Raw genomic sequence first — 17,816 nt, 5'->3', positions numbered from 1 at the left:
AACAGGAGTATCAGGTCTTTATTTAAAAACAAAAGTATGTATATACAAATATATATTCGTTTCTCCCCACATACTTTGTCACTGTACATATCTAGTAAAACTTTCTTTTAATTGAAGTAATGCTATATAAATAATTTTCCTTATAAAGCCTGGGAAAAAGACCTCAGCAAAACCAGGATGCAAAGTCATCAGCTTTTAGATGTTGAAAAAAGGCCATTTCACATGAAGAAATTAAATTAAAACACAATATAAAATAAACTGAGAAAATACCAAAAAGTAATGCAATAATTTTTCCTTGTAAAAGAAGGATGGTAGAGGACTTCACCCTGATGACTGGATAGACAATTGTGTAAGTACTGAAACAGTGTGCTGAAATAAAAATTGTCAAAAGAAGAAAAAAGAAGACAGTGCATTCAAAAGGAAAGATAAACTATGTTTTAGGAATAGGCAAGCAAGTAATTCTCACTGACAACTCATTTTTCTGGACTCTGAAATATAATACTCTTGGCAGGCATTTACTAACAAACTATAGAGAGTATTACAAAAAATTTAAAAAAAAAACCAGACAAAAATCAACCAACCTCACTCTAAGCAAAAGAGAATTTTCAGGCTTTTCCCCTCCCCTTCACTATAATAAACATCCTCCTTATGCAAATTCTCTCCTTGCTAAGAAGTTTAATTTACTGAAACCCACACAACAAAGTAAATTTTCACATTTCTGGCAACCTAGTACATCTTAACCTCACGGTACTTTTTTCATCTAAACTCATTTTATGTATTGGTCACACAAAATAAAAAACTATAATCTTGAATACAAACATGGTTCCTCAGGATTTTCAACAAATTACTATCAGGATTTTCAACAAATTACTACACATTTTGTTTCGTGTTCATAATGTGATCTAGAATTACTGCATCAGACGAGTTGGTAACTGAACTCTGATCAGTATATAGTATATGGCTAAACGCAGGCAACTTCAAACTTCAAAGTATACACACGTCATAAAAATATAAGGCATCTGAATCAATTTTACTTCTAAAGAAAAATACATTACAATTAAAAAAAACCAAAGATCAGTTCTTTGTGACTGTGAAGTAGGTATTGCTGACAATTCTCTTCTTGGAATGTAAAACAAATAAGGAAGAGAATGAGGGAAACTTTCAAAGTACTTATAGCTCCATTAATTTTCTTTAAGGTGTTTTGAAAAACAGTATGATAAAAAAGATTTTAAAGACCACACAGAAAATTCTGACACCTAGAGTAAAAGTAATACTAACACAAAACATGTCTAAGTTCCTTCAACTGCTGAAAAAATTACCCAATACTTTTGCATTTCCGAAAAATTCCAGTAGAGTAAATACAAATAGTTGAGTAAACAAAAACGTGTGTTTCCTACTTCAATTACAAAAATGATAAGCATTTTAAGTCAAGTTTCTACAGGCAAATAACTTTATACAGTTGCATCATGATTCCCTTCCTCTATAACAAGTTTGGAAGGGTATAATGTCTCCAAAGTTACCGTTTTCCTAGAATTTTCTTAGAAACCTGCAGATGAACAGTAGAGAAACAAAAAATGAAAGCCTTACTGAAGGAAGAGCAAGCAAAACTGATAGGAAGCCATGTCCTAGTAATCAGTAAGATCATGTTCAGTGCTGGTGTCTCTCAACAGACACAGTCAATTCTTTCACGAGCTCTTTGAAGCAGAAAAAGGACATGAACAGTAAGCTCACAGGTAACTAAAACATGCTTCCAATTGTGGAGTAACCAGAATTCGCTATCAATGCCACTAACAAATAATTTCACATTCTTTGCAACTTTAGAGAATATATTGTCATACCTTCATCCATAATTTTGAAGCTACAAAAGAGACTACGTTTTTACATCCTCTCCAAGGTATTTCCAGGTTTTTTTTCTCATTTTCATAATTTATAGCTACCTAAAGCATTCAGATGAACCAGTAAAGTTTGGGATCCCCTTGTAGATAATTTATACTATAATATATCCTAACACTTAGAGGCATCTCCAACAAATTTGTTGAGTTTCAGCACGCCTGCTTAATGACTAGCATGGTGCACTAGACTCAGTAGACTTCAGTCTGATAAATTCTTCACTAGTTATAAATGGCTTTAATCATAAAAGAGACAGGTAGGATCCAAGACTGTAGTGATGCAAAATAACTGCTGAGAAAGAAAGGATTTTAACAACTCTTACCCCTGACTTTATACAATCGCATGGTATGTGTCACATGGTGGAAAAAACATACAACTTCTGAGAAAATCCTTCCATGAGCAACTCTTACAGTAGGTGGATCTGTAAAAATATAAGGCTACAACAAGAAAACAGAAAGTTAGAATAATTATTTTGAAACTTCTGCATAAAAGTAATGTCAATAAATCAAAGTATTCAACAAATATTAAATAGTATTTTAATTTTTTTAAAATGTTCTATATCTAAGTCTAGTCTAAAAATCAGGAATTAAAAAATTACTCCTGAAAGTCAGGAACTTCTCTTCAGAGCCTCACTTTTCCTTTAGCTAAAATTAGGATAACCCTCATTAATCCTCATAAAATACCTGTGAAATAGATCATGAATATAAGGTCCACAGACAACCACAGCAATGTGTTAACATTGCAGACATCTGGAGTGAGCTATTTTGCTAGCAAAATTATAGTTGCTAACCACTAACGAAATACTGTAGTTTCAAAACTTGGGGCAGGTAGTTGAACTGCCTGGTTTGCTCACAGTGTGCTACATCACTGGTACACACTGCATGAGGCAAGCGGCCTCTATGCTGCCCTGTGCTTCAGTTTGCACATTCTTTCGAAAGTGAAAGAGAAAGCTTTTTTTTCATCAGAAGCAGGTACAGTTGCCAGGGGAGGCCCTGGTATGCAAGGCAGATCCGGGAACCATTAAAAAGTCTCAAGAGGCATTGGCTTTTTACTAATGACTCTCAAAGAATAGCAAACATTTTGTGTATTCGTAGTCAAATTATTGTTCCTTGTGGTCATAGTATTTTGAGTCTCAGCTAAACAATTTTTTTTAAACATTTGATCCCAAATTGAACTGTATACACTGTATAGAAATACATGGATGGTGACAAAGATAAAAAATGAATTAAATATTAAGTGTGCAAAATGCTAAAAATGCAAATACAAGACATGAAGCTACTACTGTACAGCAACAGCAATAAAGACTCAACAAATACAATAAAATAGTAAAAAAGTATGTTATTCAGAGAAAACTCCAGAGAGTAGCTGTCCTCCCTTGTGTACCAATGCCATAAGACGGACAGAGCATGCTCTTTCTTCTCAAGCAAGGAAATCTAAGACCAAACGTATCCTGAGGAAAAGAGGAAATCCAAGACTACATACATACATACAGAGAAAACATGTTTGAGAGGAACAGCTACAGGTACATATCGTCCAGTCTTCTTTGAGCATATAACCATATGTATACTCACAGAGAAGACTTAAAAGTATTGTATATAAGAAGAAACTGAGACTTTCAAAGACTTTAAAAGCCTGTCTTACTAGTCACATATTTATTCTTAAAACTTCAGACAGAACACTTTAATAAAAGCTTTGTCAGAACTCTGAGAGGCAACTCTGCAGCTATCAGCTACAGGAATACTTTGTACAGAATCACACTTTGGCAAATGGGTTGTTTTAGCGAGAGAGGGATTTAATCGTCTTACATCAATGTTTTACCCAGTTAATTAATACAAAAACCCAAATGAGGGAAGAGTCATTTGGACTTCTTAACTGCTGACATGAAAAAAATAATGGGATGTTTCCAAGGGGGTCTCATCTTATCAATAAGACAGACTATCACGCAAAATCCATTTGACAGCTGAGAAATACAGTAGGAGCATGGTATTAGGAGGGCACAGAAGCTAGGAGAATTAATATACTGGGACAAAGGAAATTTGCAGACCAGATTTTAGGTTAGAATTTGAGCTGGCTTTTGGGTTCTCTTATATCCATGAAAAAACACCGAGATGTGTCAAGGTGGACTGAATCTTCCCCTTTCTTCAGGAAAAAGAGATTGCTATCTATCTGCTTATCTATCACACAGAGGTAGAGAAGGCAAACTCACTTAACCTGTGACTACATGCCCCCAGAAAAGCATGTTTAGATTAAAATCCCAGAGAGGAACTGGATTACTGACAGAAAGGTGAAATAATCAAATCCTTCAATATTCAACCTGCAGGGTAGGGCTACATGAAGATTTTCAGGTTAGCAATAAATGACTAAAACAGCAGCTAAAGAAACTCTCAGAAAATGAACTGAGAAACTTGAGGCCTTCAAGCCCAGCAAATACCCTCACCAGTTATTACCTACAAGAATACTACTTACACAAAGAGCAGCCTGCCAAATACATTCTGTTAGGAAAGTAACACCTAAATTATGTGTTTACTTCTCTATGTTTGCAAGAACATTCCTTACTTGGACTCGCAATGGATCTGTCCAGGACCAAACCAGAAAAATGGAGAGATGCTGGATGAGTGAGAAAGGAATGCAAAAGGCTATGCTCTGATGCAAAAAAAAAAAAAAAATTACCTAAAGCAATTTTTTTTAAAGCAGATAGGAGGAAAAAAAAAAGCAGGCCAAACCAGTTGTAGGAGTTAGGCTCCATCACACTCATTGGTATAAAATATGATGGCGATACTGACAACTACCAAAAAATGCTGTTCCCATACAAGTAGAAAGCTGCAATCAGATGGGTAATGCCACAAACACTAAGTTCACACACCAGAGTCTCCAAGCTGTGCATGTAGCCATATCAGCTCCTCAGATGAATATAAAAGTACTCATACTTACCATCCTGAACTATACAGAAAGATGAGGTGACAGGAAAGAAAAGGAATTAAGTGTATTTTTGCAGGATCTGTCTGAAACGAATCAATTTTTCTAAATCATTCTGTGATTCCACTAGCACACTACCGAGAGAAACCTATCAAAACCAGTCTGCAAGCCTCTAATTCATACACAGTGTGGGGAAGAACAGTTACAAAGGTATATGTTATATATTATTGTGCGGTTTTTTGAGTTAGACAAATGCTTTCTGAAACAATGAGTGGAGGTATGATGTATACTTGAGTTCTCAAGGATAGCTGTTACTTCTTGATTGAAGGGCAACGAGGAAAAAATAAAAAAGAGTACTGAGAGCACAGGAAAGCCTCCTATGTCATATTTAGTGTCTAGAAAAGGATTAATTCAAGAAAGTGATTTTTGGTAGTCATCTGGAAATATACTGAGTTCAGAACCTGTAAAGAGATAATTGACCAGGTTTGCCACACTGAAAACTTTTAAATGAATCAGACTTTCAAGCAGGAAAACATTTTTATGCATTGACTGCACAACTATTTTAGTATAATTATAAAGATCATTGGTAAGATCTCCAGTGACAAGTTGTATTCCTCAGGGGCTGGTAACGTAACTGGTGCTATCTGGTCTTTGTCAGTGACGCAGACAGTGGGACTGAGTTCATCCTCAGCAAGCCTGCCAACGACACCAGTTGGAGCACTTCCCTAGGAGGACAGGCTGAGAGAGCTGGGGCTCTTCAGTGTCTGGAGAAGAGAAGGCACCAAGGAGACCTTATAGAATCCTTCCAGTACTTGAAGGGAGACAAGACAGATGGGAATGGACTTTTATCAGGGAATGCAGAGATAAAAGAAAGGGTAACTAATTTAAATGGATTTAGATTAGATTAGGAAGAAATTCTTCACTATGAGGGTGACGATACACTAGAACGGGCTGTCCAGAGAAGCTGTGGATGCCCCCTCCCTGGAAGGGTCCAAGGTCAGACTGGATGGGGCTTTGAGCAAGCTGGGCTAGTGGAAGGTGACCCTGCTCATGGAAGGGGATCAGGGCTGTATGAATTTTTTAAGGTCCCTTTCAACTCAAACCATCCATGATTCTATGAAATGCACAGAGACTTGTGAAATGATCCTTGTCCTGGATTTAAAGTATGAAGATACTTTCGATGTGAACGACTGCCTAAGACGCAGAAATAGGCCTCTTACTACTCAGAAACAAGCCACTTTCTAAGTGGAAGGAACAATGATAAAGCTATTTGCAAAACCAATTGGACAAACCCTGGTCTGAATTCAGTATTTACTCTGCTTTGAGTGGGTGCTGGGATAAAATTTGACATTCCAGCATGAACGATTCCATGATTATGCAGACCTTAAATTAGAAATATTTGGTTCTCATATCCAATGGTCATCTCAAGATGCCATTTCACTTCCTAAATAGTTAAAATGAATAGTTGCTGTAAAAACTGTTCCCCTCAGTTTCATTGGAATGAGTTCCGTTGCACAAGATTCAGCAGCCTGCTGTGGTAGGTTTTGTTGAGCCTGGAAAGCAGTACTCACAGAAACAGGATAACAGAACTGTGGGTCAGACGGTCCAAAATCCATTTTTCAGTACTCTTATTCAAGAGAAATATGACAATTTCCCCTTGAAGACACAAAGAACAACAAAAAAACCTCCAAAAAACTGAGCTAGAAATTTCAAGGGAGAATTCTTGGAGCAAAATAATATCCCATAGTTCCCCAGCAGATCTTAAAAAACTTGGCATAAAACTGCGTGCCAAAGTGCCAAGGGGCAGAGATAACTGGAGAGATGCCTCCCCTTAAAGGTTTACTGGCTTGTATAGAAGCTGGCATGGCATATTGCAGCCTGAAGTCATGAAGCATGGGCAGTAAGCCTTTCCCCATGTAGTCAAGTGAATAATCATCTTAGTGAGGCCTAGAAATTTCTGGCAGTGCAGCAAACTGTTGGTGTGGAAGTCAAATAAACTGGGCCCAGTGGAAAGTTCTCCAAGACAGACTGAACTGCTCTTGATATGCCTGAAAATTTAAAAAAGAACACAGGACAAAGGCTTCAAGAAAAGCTGCTTCTCAATAGCAAACTACCCTTCATTTGGCAGGGCTAGAGGTTAGGCTAGGCTTTAGGGGGGGTCAAGAAGTTAAAAAAAATTTGTTCTAGGAGCTCTTGAGAACTGAGTTTTAAAAATTATGTGGCAGAAGAGAGATGGTTCTCATTTTAATACTTTTGTCTCTAAAAACAACCCCACCAATATGTAAAGCGTATTTTTACATGACAGATATGCTGATTGAGGAAAACGCATAGCACCAAGGAAGGGACAGACACTTCAAAGGCACAGATTCTTCTTGTGAACACTCTCCAGGTAATGGTGCCTGCATACTTTTCCTGTTATTAGGCATGCAAAATCACAGGAAGCACTGAAAGTAGGGATACTACGCTTGAATGAGGATCCTCTGCCATTTTGAGAGGGAAGATGGACACTGCAGGATACTCCAAATGGATAGTCTGTCTCCTTTTGAGCAGAGGAACATCCCAACCTCATTTATAAAAATACCATTATCTTTTCCTTTGGATTGAAAGCCAAGCATTTAAGTAACTCAGACACGTTTTTCTCTGAGAAGTAGAAGCAACAGGTAATCCTGACACATTAACAAAAGGACCTGTCATAAAAAAAGTTTCTTAATGCTAGTATTAGCAGCTGCAGCTATACAAGTCAAATATCATTAGTAAAGGAAGTCTGACCATGGAGACAAAGTGTGAAGGGGAAAAAAGCGAGAAAAGCTCTAGCACTAGAGATCCTGCAGGATAAAAAAAAAACAAAAACACAAAACCCCTCCCACTTTTCTACATCAAGGACTACATACATGCATGCATAGATACAGCTGCCTGAGGCAGAATCACAATTTCTCAGTCTGGGTCTACCAAAAAAGTCCATTTTGACTCTGGAAAATTTGTAAAAGTAGAAAAAAGAAGAAACGAACCACTCATATTAATCCCACAAACACTTAGCACCTGAGATCTTGGAAAACACAGCTTTGTTCTATACACTATTGATCTCAAATATAGCTAATAAGTAGGTCATCACATATTAACTTTGTCTTGAATCCACAGAAGAAAATACAAATGTTTAATTGTTTCAAAGTTTATTGAATACTGATTTTTTTCGCCCAGGTCTAACAGATTTACATAGTTGGCCATCCATCACAAAATCACGACACACAAAAATGTTCTCCCTTCACGGGCAGGATACTTTTGCACATATTCGTTGTGAGGGCCAAGGAAGTATTTTCCTTCCAAACTTTGATAATACTGTCAGTCAGTTAGGCAGCACTGATGTTTTAAAAAAATAAGATAATGCCTACAGTTTTCCCTGGTAGCTTGCTTTTTTTGTATTTTGCAGAAAATACAAAGATGTGGTAGGAGCAGTACCTTATCTCTGTCAGCTGCAGCATGGAGCCTCTGCTCCATGTCATTGTCCTGGTCTTTGCACTGGTGTCCTGACCTGAGACTGCCACATCCATGGTCAATACCCTACGCTGCAGCACGAAAGACTGTTCTTACTGTTCAAACCAGTGTTTGCCATGGTGTTGTAGAGCCTTAAGTTCAGCTGTTCTTTCCAGAGCAATGACAAAGAGTTATCGATTTTCAGTGTACCTGTGTAAATCACTATGACTAACTCAGTGCTGCTCGCAGAATCACAGAATGTCAGGGGTTGGAAGGGACCTTGATAGATCATCTAGTCCAGCCCCCCTGCCAGAGCAGGATCACCTACAGTAGGTCACAGAGGAACGCGTCCAGGCGGCTTCTGAAAATCTCCTGAAAAGGAGACTCCACAACCTCCCTGGGTAGCCTGTGCCAGGGCTCTGTCAGCCTCACAGTGAAAATGTTTTTGTGGAATCTCCTATGTTCCAGCTTGTATCCATTGCCCCTTGTCCTGTCATTGCACATCAATGAGAAGAGTCTGGCTCCATCCTCCTGACACTCACCCTTCACATATTTATAAACATTAATGAGGTCACCCCTCAGCCTCCTCTTCTCCAAGCTAAAGAGACCCAGCTCCTTCAGCCTTTCCTCATAAGGGAAATGTTCCACTCCCTTCATCATCTCTGTGGCTCTGCGCTGGACTCTCTCAAGTAGTTCTCTGTCCTTCTTGAACTGAGGGGCCCACAACTGGACACAATATTCCAGATGTGGCCTCACCAGGGCAGAGTAGAGGAGGAGCAGAATCCCTCCCGAGGACACTCCAACAGCACAGACAGAGGCAAAGCTATTTTTTTCTGTTGTCCAACTTAGTGGTAGTAGTAGAGAGTTAATAAGAATGTGCTCTTTGCAGTACACCAGGTTGGTTTTATGTCAGCCATAAAGATGATTAATCCAAGGAATCTCTTGAAAGATTGTACATTTTAGCAGAGAGACCACCTGCAGTAAACATGGCATCTAATAGCCTACTACTGATGGCTACTGATGCACTGCATGTGAAATGTTCCAAACCGACTTGGCTTTCAGTTAAGCCTGCAAACATAGCATGTTACAGCACCAAGTTTCCAAAATTAAACTAGCAGAAGAATTCTAGACTAAAAAGACTGTATTAGTACTATAGTAAGACAGACAATTAAGCCAGAGGAAGAAAAATAATTTCTGAGAAAGGAACGAAAAGAAACGAAAAGACTTACAAGGTGACAAAGCAACCAGTTAACAAAGGTAAAGAAAACATATAACTGTACTCGTACCAGAGGAAAATGACCCAATACCAAATGCAATCATTCTTTGCTTTTGCAATAATACATAGAGTGAGGGGGATAGGGAGAAAACTCACCTAGAGAAAAAAACAAGAAAATTGCCTGTAATCGATCCTATTGCTGCTCCCCACAAGGACTTAGAAAATGTTAAGTCAATCCACCTCACACTGAGAACCCTACAGAGGTTTATAAGACAGAAATCACTAGTTCACACTGCTTAGGAACTACTATAGAATTACACTGTTATTTCCCATAGGACAACCTAATTAATGTTATTAACATGCAAGTCAAATGAGCCTTACAGCTATTCATGAAGCAGAACTTTTAGATGTATCATGATGTCACTTCTATTGTATAAAAAGTAACAAATCTACCCTTTTTAATGTTTACTAGAAATGCATTTTTCATAGAAGTTCAATATGTATCTTATTTCCTAACTATTCTTGCAGGCTGTGACAGACCTTTTTCTGTTCAAACTAAAGCATTTTGCTATGTAGATTTTCCCAGATTTTTCTTATAACACAAAGAATTAAAAAGTATAGTTAAAACTACATAACTTAGATTTAGTGATTATTGTTTTTATAAGCAAAAGACAAAGTGGCATTTGAAACAGAATTAGTTCAAGTGTGACCATACTACTGTTGAAAGCTAAAAATTAAAAACCATAAGTGATATTGTTCAGGTATACACAAAACCACTGACATTTAAAAATTAAGAGTAAGCAAGCCCCATTGAACATAACTGATGCAAACAACTATGGGACTAAATACACTAGGTAGTTTAAAATTGCAGACTCACAGACCTCAAAATATACGTTTCTAGTAAACATGGCTAAAAGGAAACTGTTTTGTCTAGTTCCAGACTGACTTACACATAAAACAAGAATAAAATCAAGAAAAAAAAAAACAGAAAAAAAAAACAAGGGGAAAAAAAAAAAGTTATCCTTGCTTATTTCCTGGAGTGGTGAACACAGAACTCCCAGTTTGCCTGCATGCAAGCAGTATGTTTCCTTAGTAGAAATTTGGCAGAAGAAATATGTTGCAAACTAGTGAGCTTCTTAAAAGTGTTCATTATTTCATCATTTGCTTTCTGAAGTACCACCCTTCCATTCCAAAAGTCATATAGTAGATTCTGCATGGTAATTAAGTCAGTGTAGAGAACATTGTCATTTCTGAATTTCCATTTTCAAAACTAATAGGAGTTTGCTGTTGCCCTGTAATAATTACCCACCTAAAAATACTAATAACCATAGACAACTAAATCAAAACAGTTGTTTGCTCCTCTGTCTTTACATTTAACAATTGGGACTAAGTATCTTAATTACTATTAAACTATACATGCTAGTATCAGCTAAAATGTACTAAATATGAACTGGAAGCTCCTTATTCACAATAAAGAAACCTTAGGAAACAGAACAGTGAAGAAATACAGCAGAAATTAACCAGTATGTCCTGTGCATTTTTACCATGGAAAATGAAAGTAAACTTATTTTATTGGTAATGAATTGTCACATCTCACTCTATTGCTTGCAAGGGCAGCATCTTATTTAAGTTCTTTGGTGAATCATAAATATTCTGTATATCCTTACACTTTTCAATTAACACTATGTTTTTACCCCAATCTAGGGTTACAAAGTGCCAAGTTCTGCCAATCATTTCAATAACTGATGTCATTATTTCTAGCCCCACAGTTGTATTTCAGTGTTGGGGAAAGCTAGCTCTTCCAATCTGTATTTGCAGAATGTTTCAAGTTACTTCAAGATCATAATCTCTCTGCAAACACAAGATTTACCTTAGCATCTCCATCTGGTAAGAAGAGATAAGCTCCACTTTTATCCCGGTTACTTGTAGTTCCATACCAAGCAAACTCCACCTTCATTTGATGATTTTTACCATCTTCTTTGGTATATATTTTCTAAGGACAGAGAATTATGTTTGAAATAATTGACTTAGGTTTCCACAAACAAAATCAGAAGCTCTTAAAAATGTAAAACATAGTGTTTTGAAATATAATGCAATATACCTCTAGCAATCCAGACATTCCAGAAAACCAAAGTTTCATGTAAGAATTTTCTAAGATTATATTATCCACAGAATTCTGCATTTCCTTTATCTTGAAAAGTTCTTCTGGCTTCTCCTGCCTACTACTCCTTGTGTATATACTGTAGTCTGCTAAAACTGCTTCTGAACTCTGAACCTCCAAGAGCTGGTAAACTCCAAGCCCCAGAGGTGGTAGATGCGCCACGAAAGAGATCTGTTGGAAGCAAAGAAGAAGTCATTATTAAAAATACCATAGTATGAACATTTTATACTAAATTTATCCTCAGAGAAATTACTTTTGCTTCAATAATTTTAGGATGACTGTATTTTTCCCCATATTCCATAAATTAATCTTACAAATCAACAAAATATATAAACATACAGGAAGTCCAGATATAAAAATGTGTATATTAAAATAAATATAACGAATGAAATTACAAATGACATTCTAAAATTAATAGCTAAAGTATATTAAAAAGAATTAGCAAACAAAAACGTCTATGTCACTAATTTGCTTAGCATCAAGAAGGCTGTTATATTAATGCAATAATGATTTTGAATCTTGTTAAAAAAAGAATGCCCTATGTGATGTGCTGTTCTGAGTATATCTTCTGAGCATTAAAGAAGCATATGTGGCATATCAAGTCCACATAGACCCTACTTATCACTTCAGTTGCATTTAAAAATCCTCAAATTTAAATAGCAAAATACAAGGCAACTGTCTAATTTCTAGTCTCTGGTTATTTAGGAGGTATAAAGTAATTGGCACAGAAGAGTAATATACAAGATAAATTTCCAAAGCTGTTTATTTAGAATTCGAGGTACAGATATGTAATTTTATTTCTTCTTCAGATGATGATTAACAGTGTTAATCATTGTTCTAGTTTTGGCTGGGATAGAGTTAAACTTCTTCATATTATCTCACATGGTGCTACATTTTGATATCAATAATACAGGGATGTTTTAGCTATCATCCAGCACTGCTTATGCTGCATCAAGGCCTTTGCATCAAGGCCTTTTCTGCTTCTCAGTCCACCGCACCAGTAAGCAGGCAGGGGGTGCACAAGAAGCTGGGAGAGGACACAGTTGGGGGAGCTGACCCCAACCAACCAGAGGGATATCTCACATCGTATATTGTCACACTCAGCAATAATAACTGGGAGAAGAAGGAGTATCAGGGACATAGCAAGTGATGGTGTTTGTCTTCCCAGGTAATCATGACACATGATGGAGCCCTGATTTCCTGGAGATTGCTGAACACCTGCTGGCCCATCGGAAGCAGTCAATGGATTCCTTGTTTCACTTTGCTCACCCACACAGCTTTTCTTTAACCTATTAAACTGTGTATCTTAATTCTCGAGTTTCCTCACTGCTACCCTTCCAAATCTCTCCTTCACCTCACTTTGGTCAGTGAGCAAGCAGCTGGGTGGGACTGAGCTGATTACCAATGTTAAGACACAACAGTCACCAATAATTATGCCTTTGGAGGACAACTGAGAGACACTTAGAGAATCACCTTTGCAGAAATATTTCAACTGAAACAAGTTCAGTCTGGGTCCCAAGTCAAGACGAATCAGCAGAATGTAAGCCTGAAAGTAGTTCAGTACTATGACATCATTAAGAATTTTAAAAAATACTTCAAAATTCTCAGAAATTTTCTTTAAAACAAAAACCAAGAGGTGGACTCAAAGTCATCTGTCTAGCCTGAGTACAACAGTAATGGAAATTGTTAACCAGTCTTTACATCTGGAAGATAAAGACCAATAAAATCAGAGTCACAGAATGCTTTGGGTTGGAAGTGACCTTAAAGATTACCTAGTTCCAACCTCACTGCCATGGGCAGGGATACTTTCCACCAGATCAAGTTGCTCAAAGGCCCATCCAGCCTGGCCTTGAACACCTCCAGGGAGGAGGCATCCACAGCTTCTCTGGGCAACCTGGTCCAGTGTCTCACCACTCTTACGGAAAAGAATTTATTCCTTACATCTAATCTAAATCTACCACTATCCCTCATCCTATCACTACACTCCCTAATAAAGAGTCCCTTCCATTCTTTCCTGTAGATCCCCTTTAAGTACCAGAAGGCTTCTCTTCTCCAACCTGAACAACCCCAACTCTCTCAGACTGTTTTCATTGGGAAGGTCCTCCAACTCTCTGATGATCTTCATAGCCTCCCTCTGGACCCACTGCAACAGGTCCATGTCCTTCTTATGTTGAGGGCCACAGAGCTGGACACAGTACTCCAGGTGGGGCCTCACAACCCCAGAAAAATCAGAATGTAACTGCTCAAGTCATTGTACTTACAAAGCACTGGAGTGCTTGAGCATACAGGGACTATGCAACTGCATCCACAGACTACCACTTGAAGGAAAAAGCAGCTTTAGAAAGTTGAGGGTAAAGACACACATTCAGTATTTTCTGTTTAGGCAGCTGAAATTGATCCTTTAAATGTAATACATCGTATCACAAAACTTTAGTAACTTATCAGATTTTTAATGCTAAGTGTGCTTCTCCTCTCCCTTAAAATGGCGGAACTAATGGCATTATCTACAGAAGACAGAATTGCCAGTAAGTACGCTCTCCATTTTCTTAAACTGCGAAGTTACCGTATCTGTAAAAAAAAATTAATGTTTTTTAAAGCAGCATACCTGATATGCTTCATGTGATACTGTAGTTGCTCCATCCCAAACAGCACTAATCTGGACAGTAACAGGTTTTCCGAAAGGAGATAATACTTTAACTCTGGGTGAATTCACATTGACTGAAACCACTGAAAATCGCTCTTGTTCCATAGGATTATATATCAATAGATACCTGCAAAAACATATTTGCTAAATTATCTTTTGGCAAACAAGTTTCCTCCTTCATGTTTAATATCGCTGCACATAAATTTTACATACAGAGCATTAAAACAAAGTTAGAACAACAAGAACATACTACAACAAATAAATATGCAAGACATAACCAGAAAGCAATGGATATTTAACATCAATTCTTGGTAGATCTTCTTTTTTTAATGCTATTATTTTTTACAAGCAATTTTGAAAAGACCTTACAACAAAACCACATCAGTTTCTCATCTTAACTACTAAACAATTGCTATTAACAATTGCAAGCACAACTGAGATACTTAAGGGCATTTAAAATGTATTTTTCAGGCTGAAAAACTAAATTCTTATACACAGCTGCTTTCCTTCAACATGATTTAGAAACAATGAAGCAATGAACAAAACATGCTGCACATACATATATACATAATATGTTTTTTAAAGCAGCTATTTCTCTCTGTTATAAGAGAAAATTCAAAATTATTTAAATCACAGCTTACCAAAATTCCTTATGGTAGCTGTGTGCATGTACATTGAAGTCTAATTTTTATGTAATCTTATGCCTGTTCTTTCATTTGAACACGGCTTATGTTACTACTCAAAAGAATCAGCCCTGAAACTGAACTGACACTTTATATATATATATTTTTTTTCTAACTACATGTTTGCATTTTGTAAAGTATATAAAAATAAAATCATACTAAAACATTGCTGCCTCATGCATCTGCAGGACTGTTACTTTACTTCTTTTCATTGCTAACCTGAAGGAACGCACAATTTACAACTGCTCCCTGAAGTCTCTCACTGTTCATTTCATCCTTTAAAAAATTGGCTTTAACAACAAAAAATGTTCCTCTCAAAATTTCTTTGTGAGACCCTCCAATAGACTTGGGTAGGTCATTTTACACTTTTGATTAACTGAAGATATCTTATTTTCAGATAAAATTTTAATTTAAAAGCTAATGTTGGGTTTTTTATAACAACCGTGGAATCAAAACCAAACTAAATCAATACTGCTCTCAGTCTAGACCAGTTAAAAAGTAGCAATACAAGAAAAAAATTACTGACATATTTTAAGAACTCCATATACTATGAAAAAAGTTTACAAACTGTGTCAGAAACAATATGGATCTAAGAGATGATCCAACACCAAAGCTCAGAACAAATCCTCATTCTCATCCATGAACAGAATATTACAAATATATTTTATTCTTTCTGTACAGTGGAATTCTTCAATTCTTATGCCTCAAAGTAAAATGCTAGCTTATGCCTACAATTCATTTCTTGTAATGCTATAATCCTCATTAAATTTAAATTTTCTGCCAAAGAACATAGTAAGGTAAAAATATCTCACATACTGATGTAAAAATATTTGCAGAAACTGTTCACTTTCCCATTGATACAAACATGTTTCACAACTTCAATTAGTCACATGACAAATTTGCTCACAAAAGACCTTGGGAACTGCCATATTACCATTACATTTCACTGATCATTATAAATTCACCAGGTACGTTTCATTATTTTTTCATATTCAAATAAAGCAAAGCTTTTGTTGTACCAAGGTAGATATGTTTAATACTTTCTTGAATCAATATATTATAAGTACATTATGTGTATGTACAGTAATAAGGCAGTCATATGAAGCTAATAATGACAGATTTTTAGTGGTTGAAATGCAGGAATTTTGCATAGGTGCTAGTATTTTGTTTTAAAAGTTTATTTCAGCAGGGCTGAGGTATTTATACTTAGTAAGATATAGATCATGTCCATATACAAAAGCATCAACTAATGTAATTAAATCACATTACTTCTGAGGTACCATCCAACTTCTACCCTTTACTAACATTTCACTGTAACTGTTCTGAAATCTGTGTGAAACAATAGAGCTACACTTCACTTAAGCTGTATCATCACAAAGAATATCATCCACAAATGCAGAGTACAGCTGTTTAATGTATTGCGGTTACATTCCACTGAGAAACAACTCTGCAATATTTAAAGGCTTTCTACTCCAGATTTTAAGGCAAAAACACTAATATTACCATCTTTCCAAAGCTGCGAGCAATTATTTTCCTTCCATTACAGATCACTGGTCTCTGGCAACAGCACTAAGAAAACTATGAAAGCTCACATCTGCTGTCCAAATAAAGGAGAAGGGAGTTTAATGCCTACTGGTAAAATTCAGGTCAAAAAATGTACCCAAATCACTTTACTTTAGAAACAGTATTATAGCCAGATGTCAGCCATCATTTCTTACACAGCTGTAATTTCTTTCATTTATTCAGAAAATCAAAGGATTATCAAACTATTTTAATATTAACCATACTGAAACAAAAGGAAATCATAACTTACGAAAGGAAAAAAACATGATCAAATTACTAACACAGAGATCATATATTCTATCTGTGCACTGGGAGCAGGAGTAAAAGGCTCTCAGTTACTCAGAAAAGGAAGAAAAGGTGCAGATTTGAGCTCTAAGTCCTAAAATGAATGTACCTCTGATGTAAAAATATTTGCTACTTCAGAAAAGCAAATCTTGCCACCTGCTCTTCAGATGTTTTTGTAAAGAAATACCTTCAATTTTTTTTATCCCCTATGCTTTTCCATGTCTCTGGAACCCAAAACAAGTATCTTTTATTCATATAACATGATCAATTTTCCTATATAACCTACTATATGCCTTTAATAAATCCTTCTATTAAACACATGCATTCAAGCATCAAAGAATATTCTGACTAGGCTTTCTCATACTTTTCCTGGCAGATAAAGCCACCAATCACTTCTATTTCAAGTATTTTCTTTATTAAATTATCAAGAAAACACACAAACCAATGTAGCTATATTCATAGGCGAAATGTGAATAAAGCTGATGCAGATCTCAAACAACTTTAATCTTGGTCTCCTAGAAGGAGGCTATTGCTAGTTTTGTTTCTTAAACACTGCCATAAACTGAAAAGTCACAGCATGTCATATCACTGTTCTTACTGTTTCACTGATGTGCATATGAGCATACACATATATTTATACATACACACATTTACTGGTAACACCTGTAACACAATTACTGTTCTCTTTTAAAGCTCATTAAATGTTGCCTTCACAAGTGATGCATTCAACTAGTGTGAGAAATGAGAACTCATTACCAGAAAATGTCAGAGGATCATAAGTGACAAAGGATTATTCAGAAGAACATCTCTTCAAGACACTTAAGACTCACATCAGCTTATGACAAAACTTTTCATTGTTCAGTGGAGGTCTTTCACTACTGTTTGCTTGGAGAACCAATTTTTTGAGACACTAACTCAAACTGATCAATTTTACTAGATTCTGACAAACCTTCACACACAGATTAGAACAGTTCTCATTATAACTCA

General features: G+C 36.4%; 1 protein-coding gene across 1 annotated transcript in view; it reads right to left on the bottom strand.

The window, feature by feature from the left end:
• Nucleotides 1–17,816, bottom strand: part of LOC104279066 (alpha-mannosidase 2-like) — a gene marked incomplete at its 5' end in the record, with an annotated part of 51,681 nt that overhangs the window by 11,545 nt on the left and 22,320 nt on the right. The window contains 4 exons of the mRNA XM_009876235.1: nt 2,213–2,327; nt 11,364–11,486; nt 11,595–11,825; nt 14,260–14,425. Coding sequence (XP_009874537.1) covers nt 2,213–2,327; nt 11,364–11,486; nt 11,595–11,825; nt 14,260–14,425 — 635 coding nt within the window. The remainder of the gene's footprint in view (nt 1–2,212; nt 2,328–11,363; nt 11,487–11,594; nt 11,826–14,259; nt 14,426–17,816) is intronic.

Source organism: Apaloderma vittatum, unplaced genomic scaffold (genome assembly GCF_000703405.1).
Source record: "Apaloderma vittatum isolate BGI_N311 unplaced genomic scaffold, ASM70340v1 scaffold2679, whole genome shotgun sequence".
In the NCBI taxonomy this organism is placed as follows: Eukaryota; Metazoa; Chordata; class Aves; order Trogoniformes; family Trogonidae; genus Apaloderma; species Apaloderma vittatum.
The sequence above is the reverse complement of the archived record's forward strand: the minus strand, read 5'-3'. Positions and strand labels throughout refer to the sequence as shown.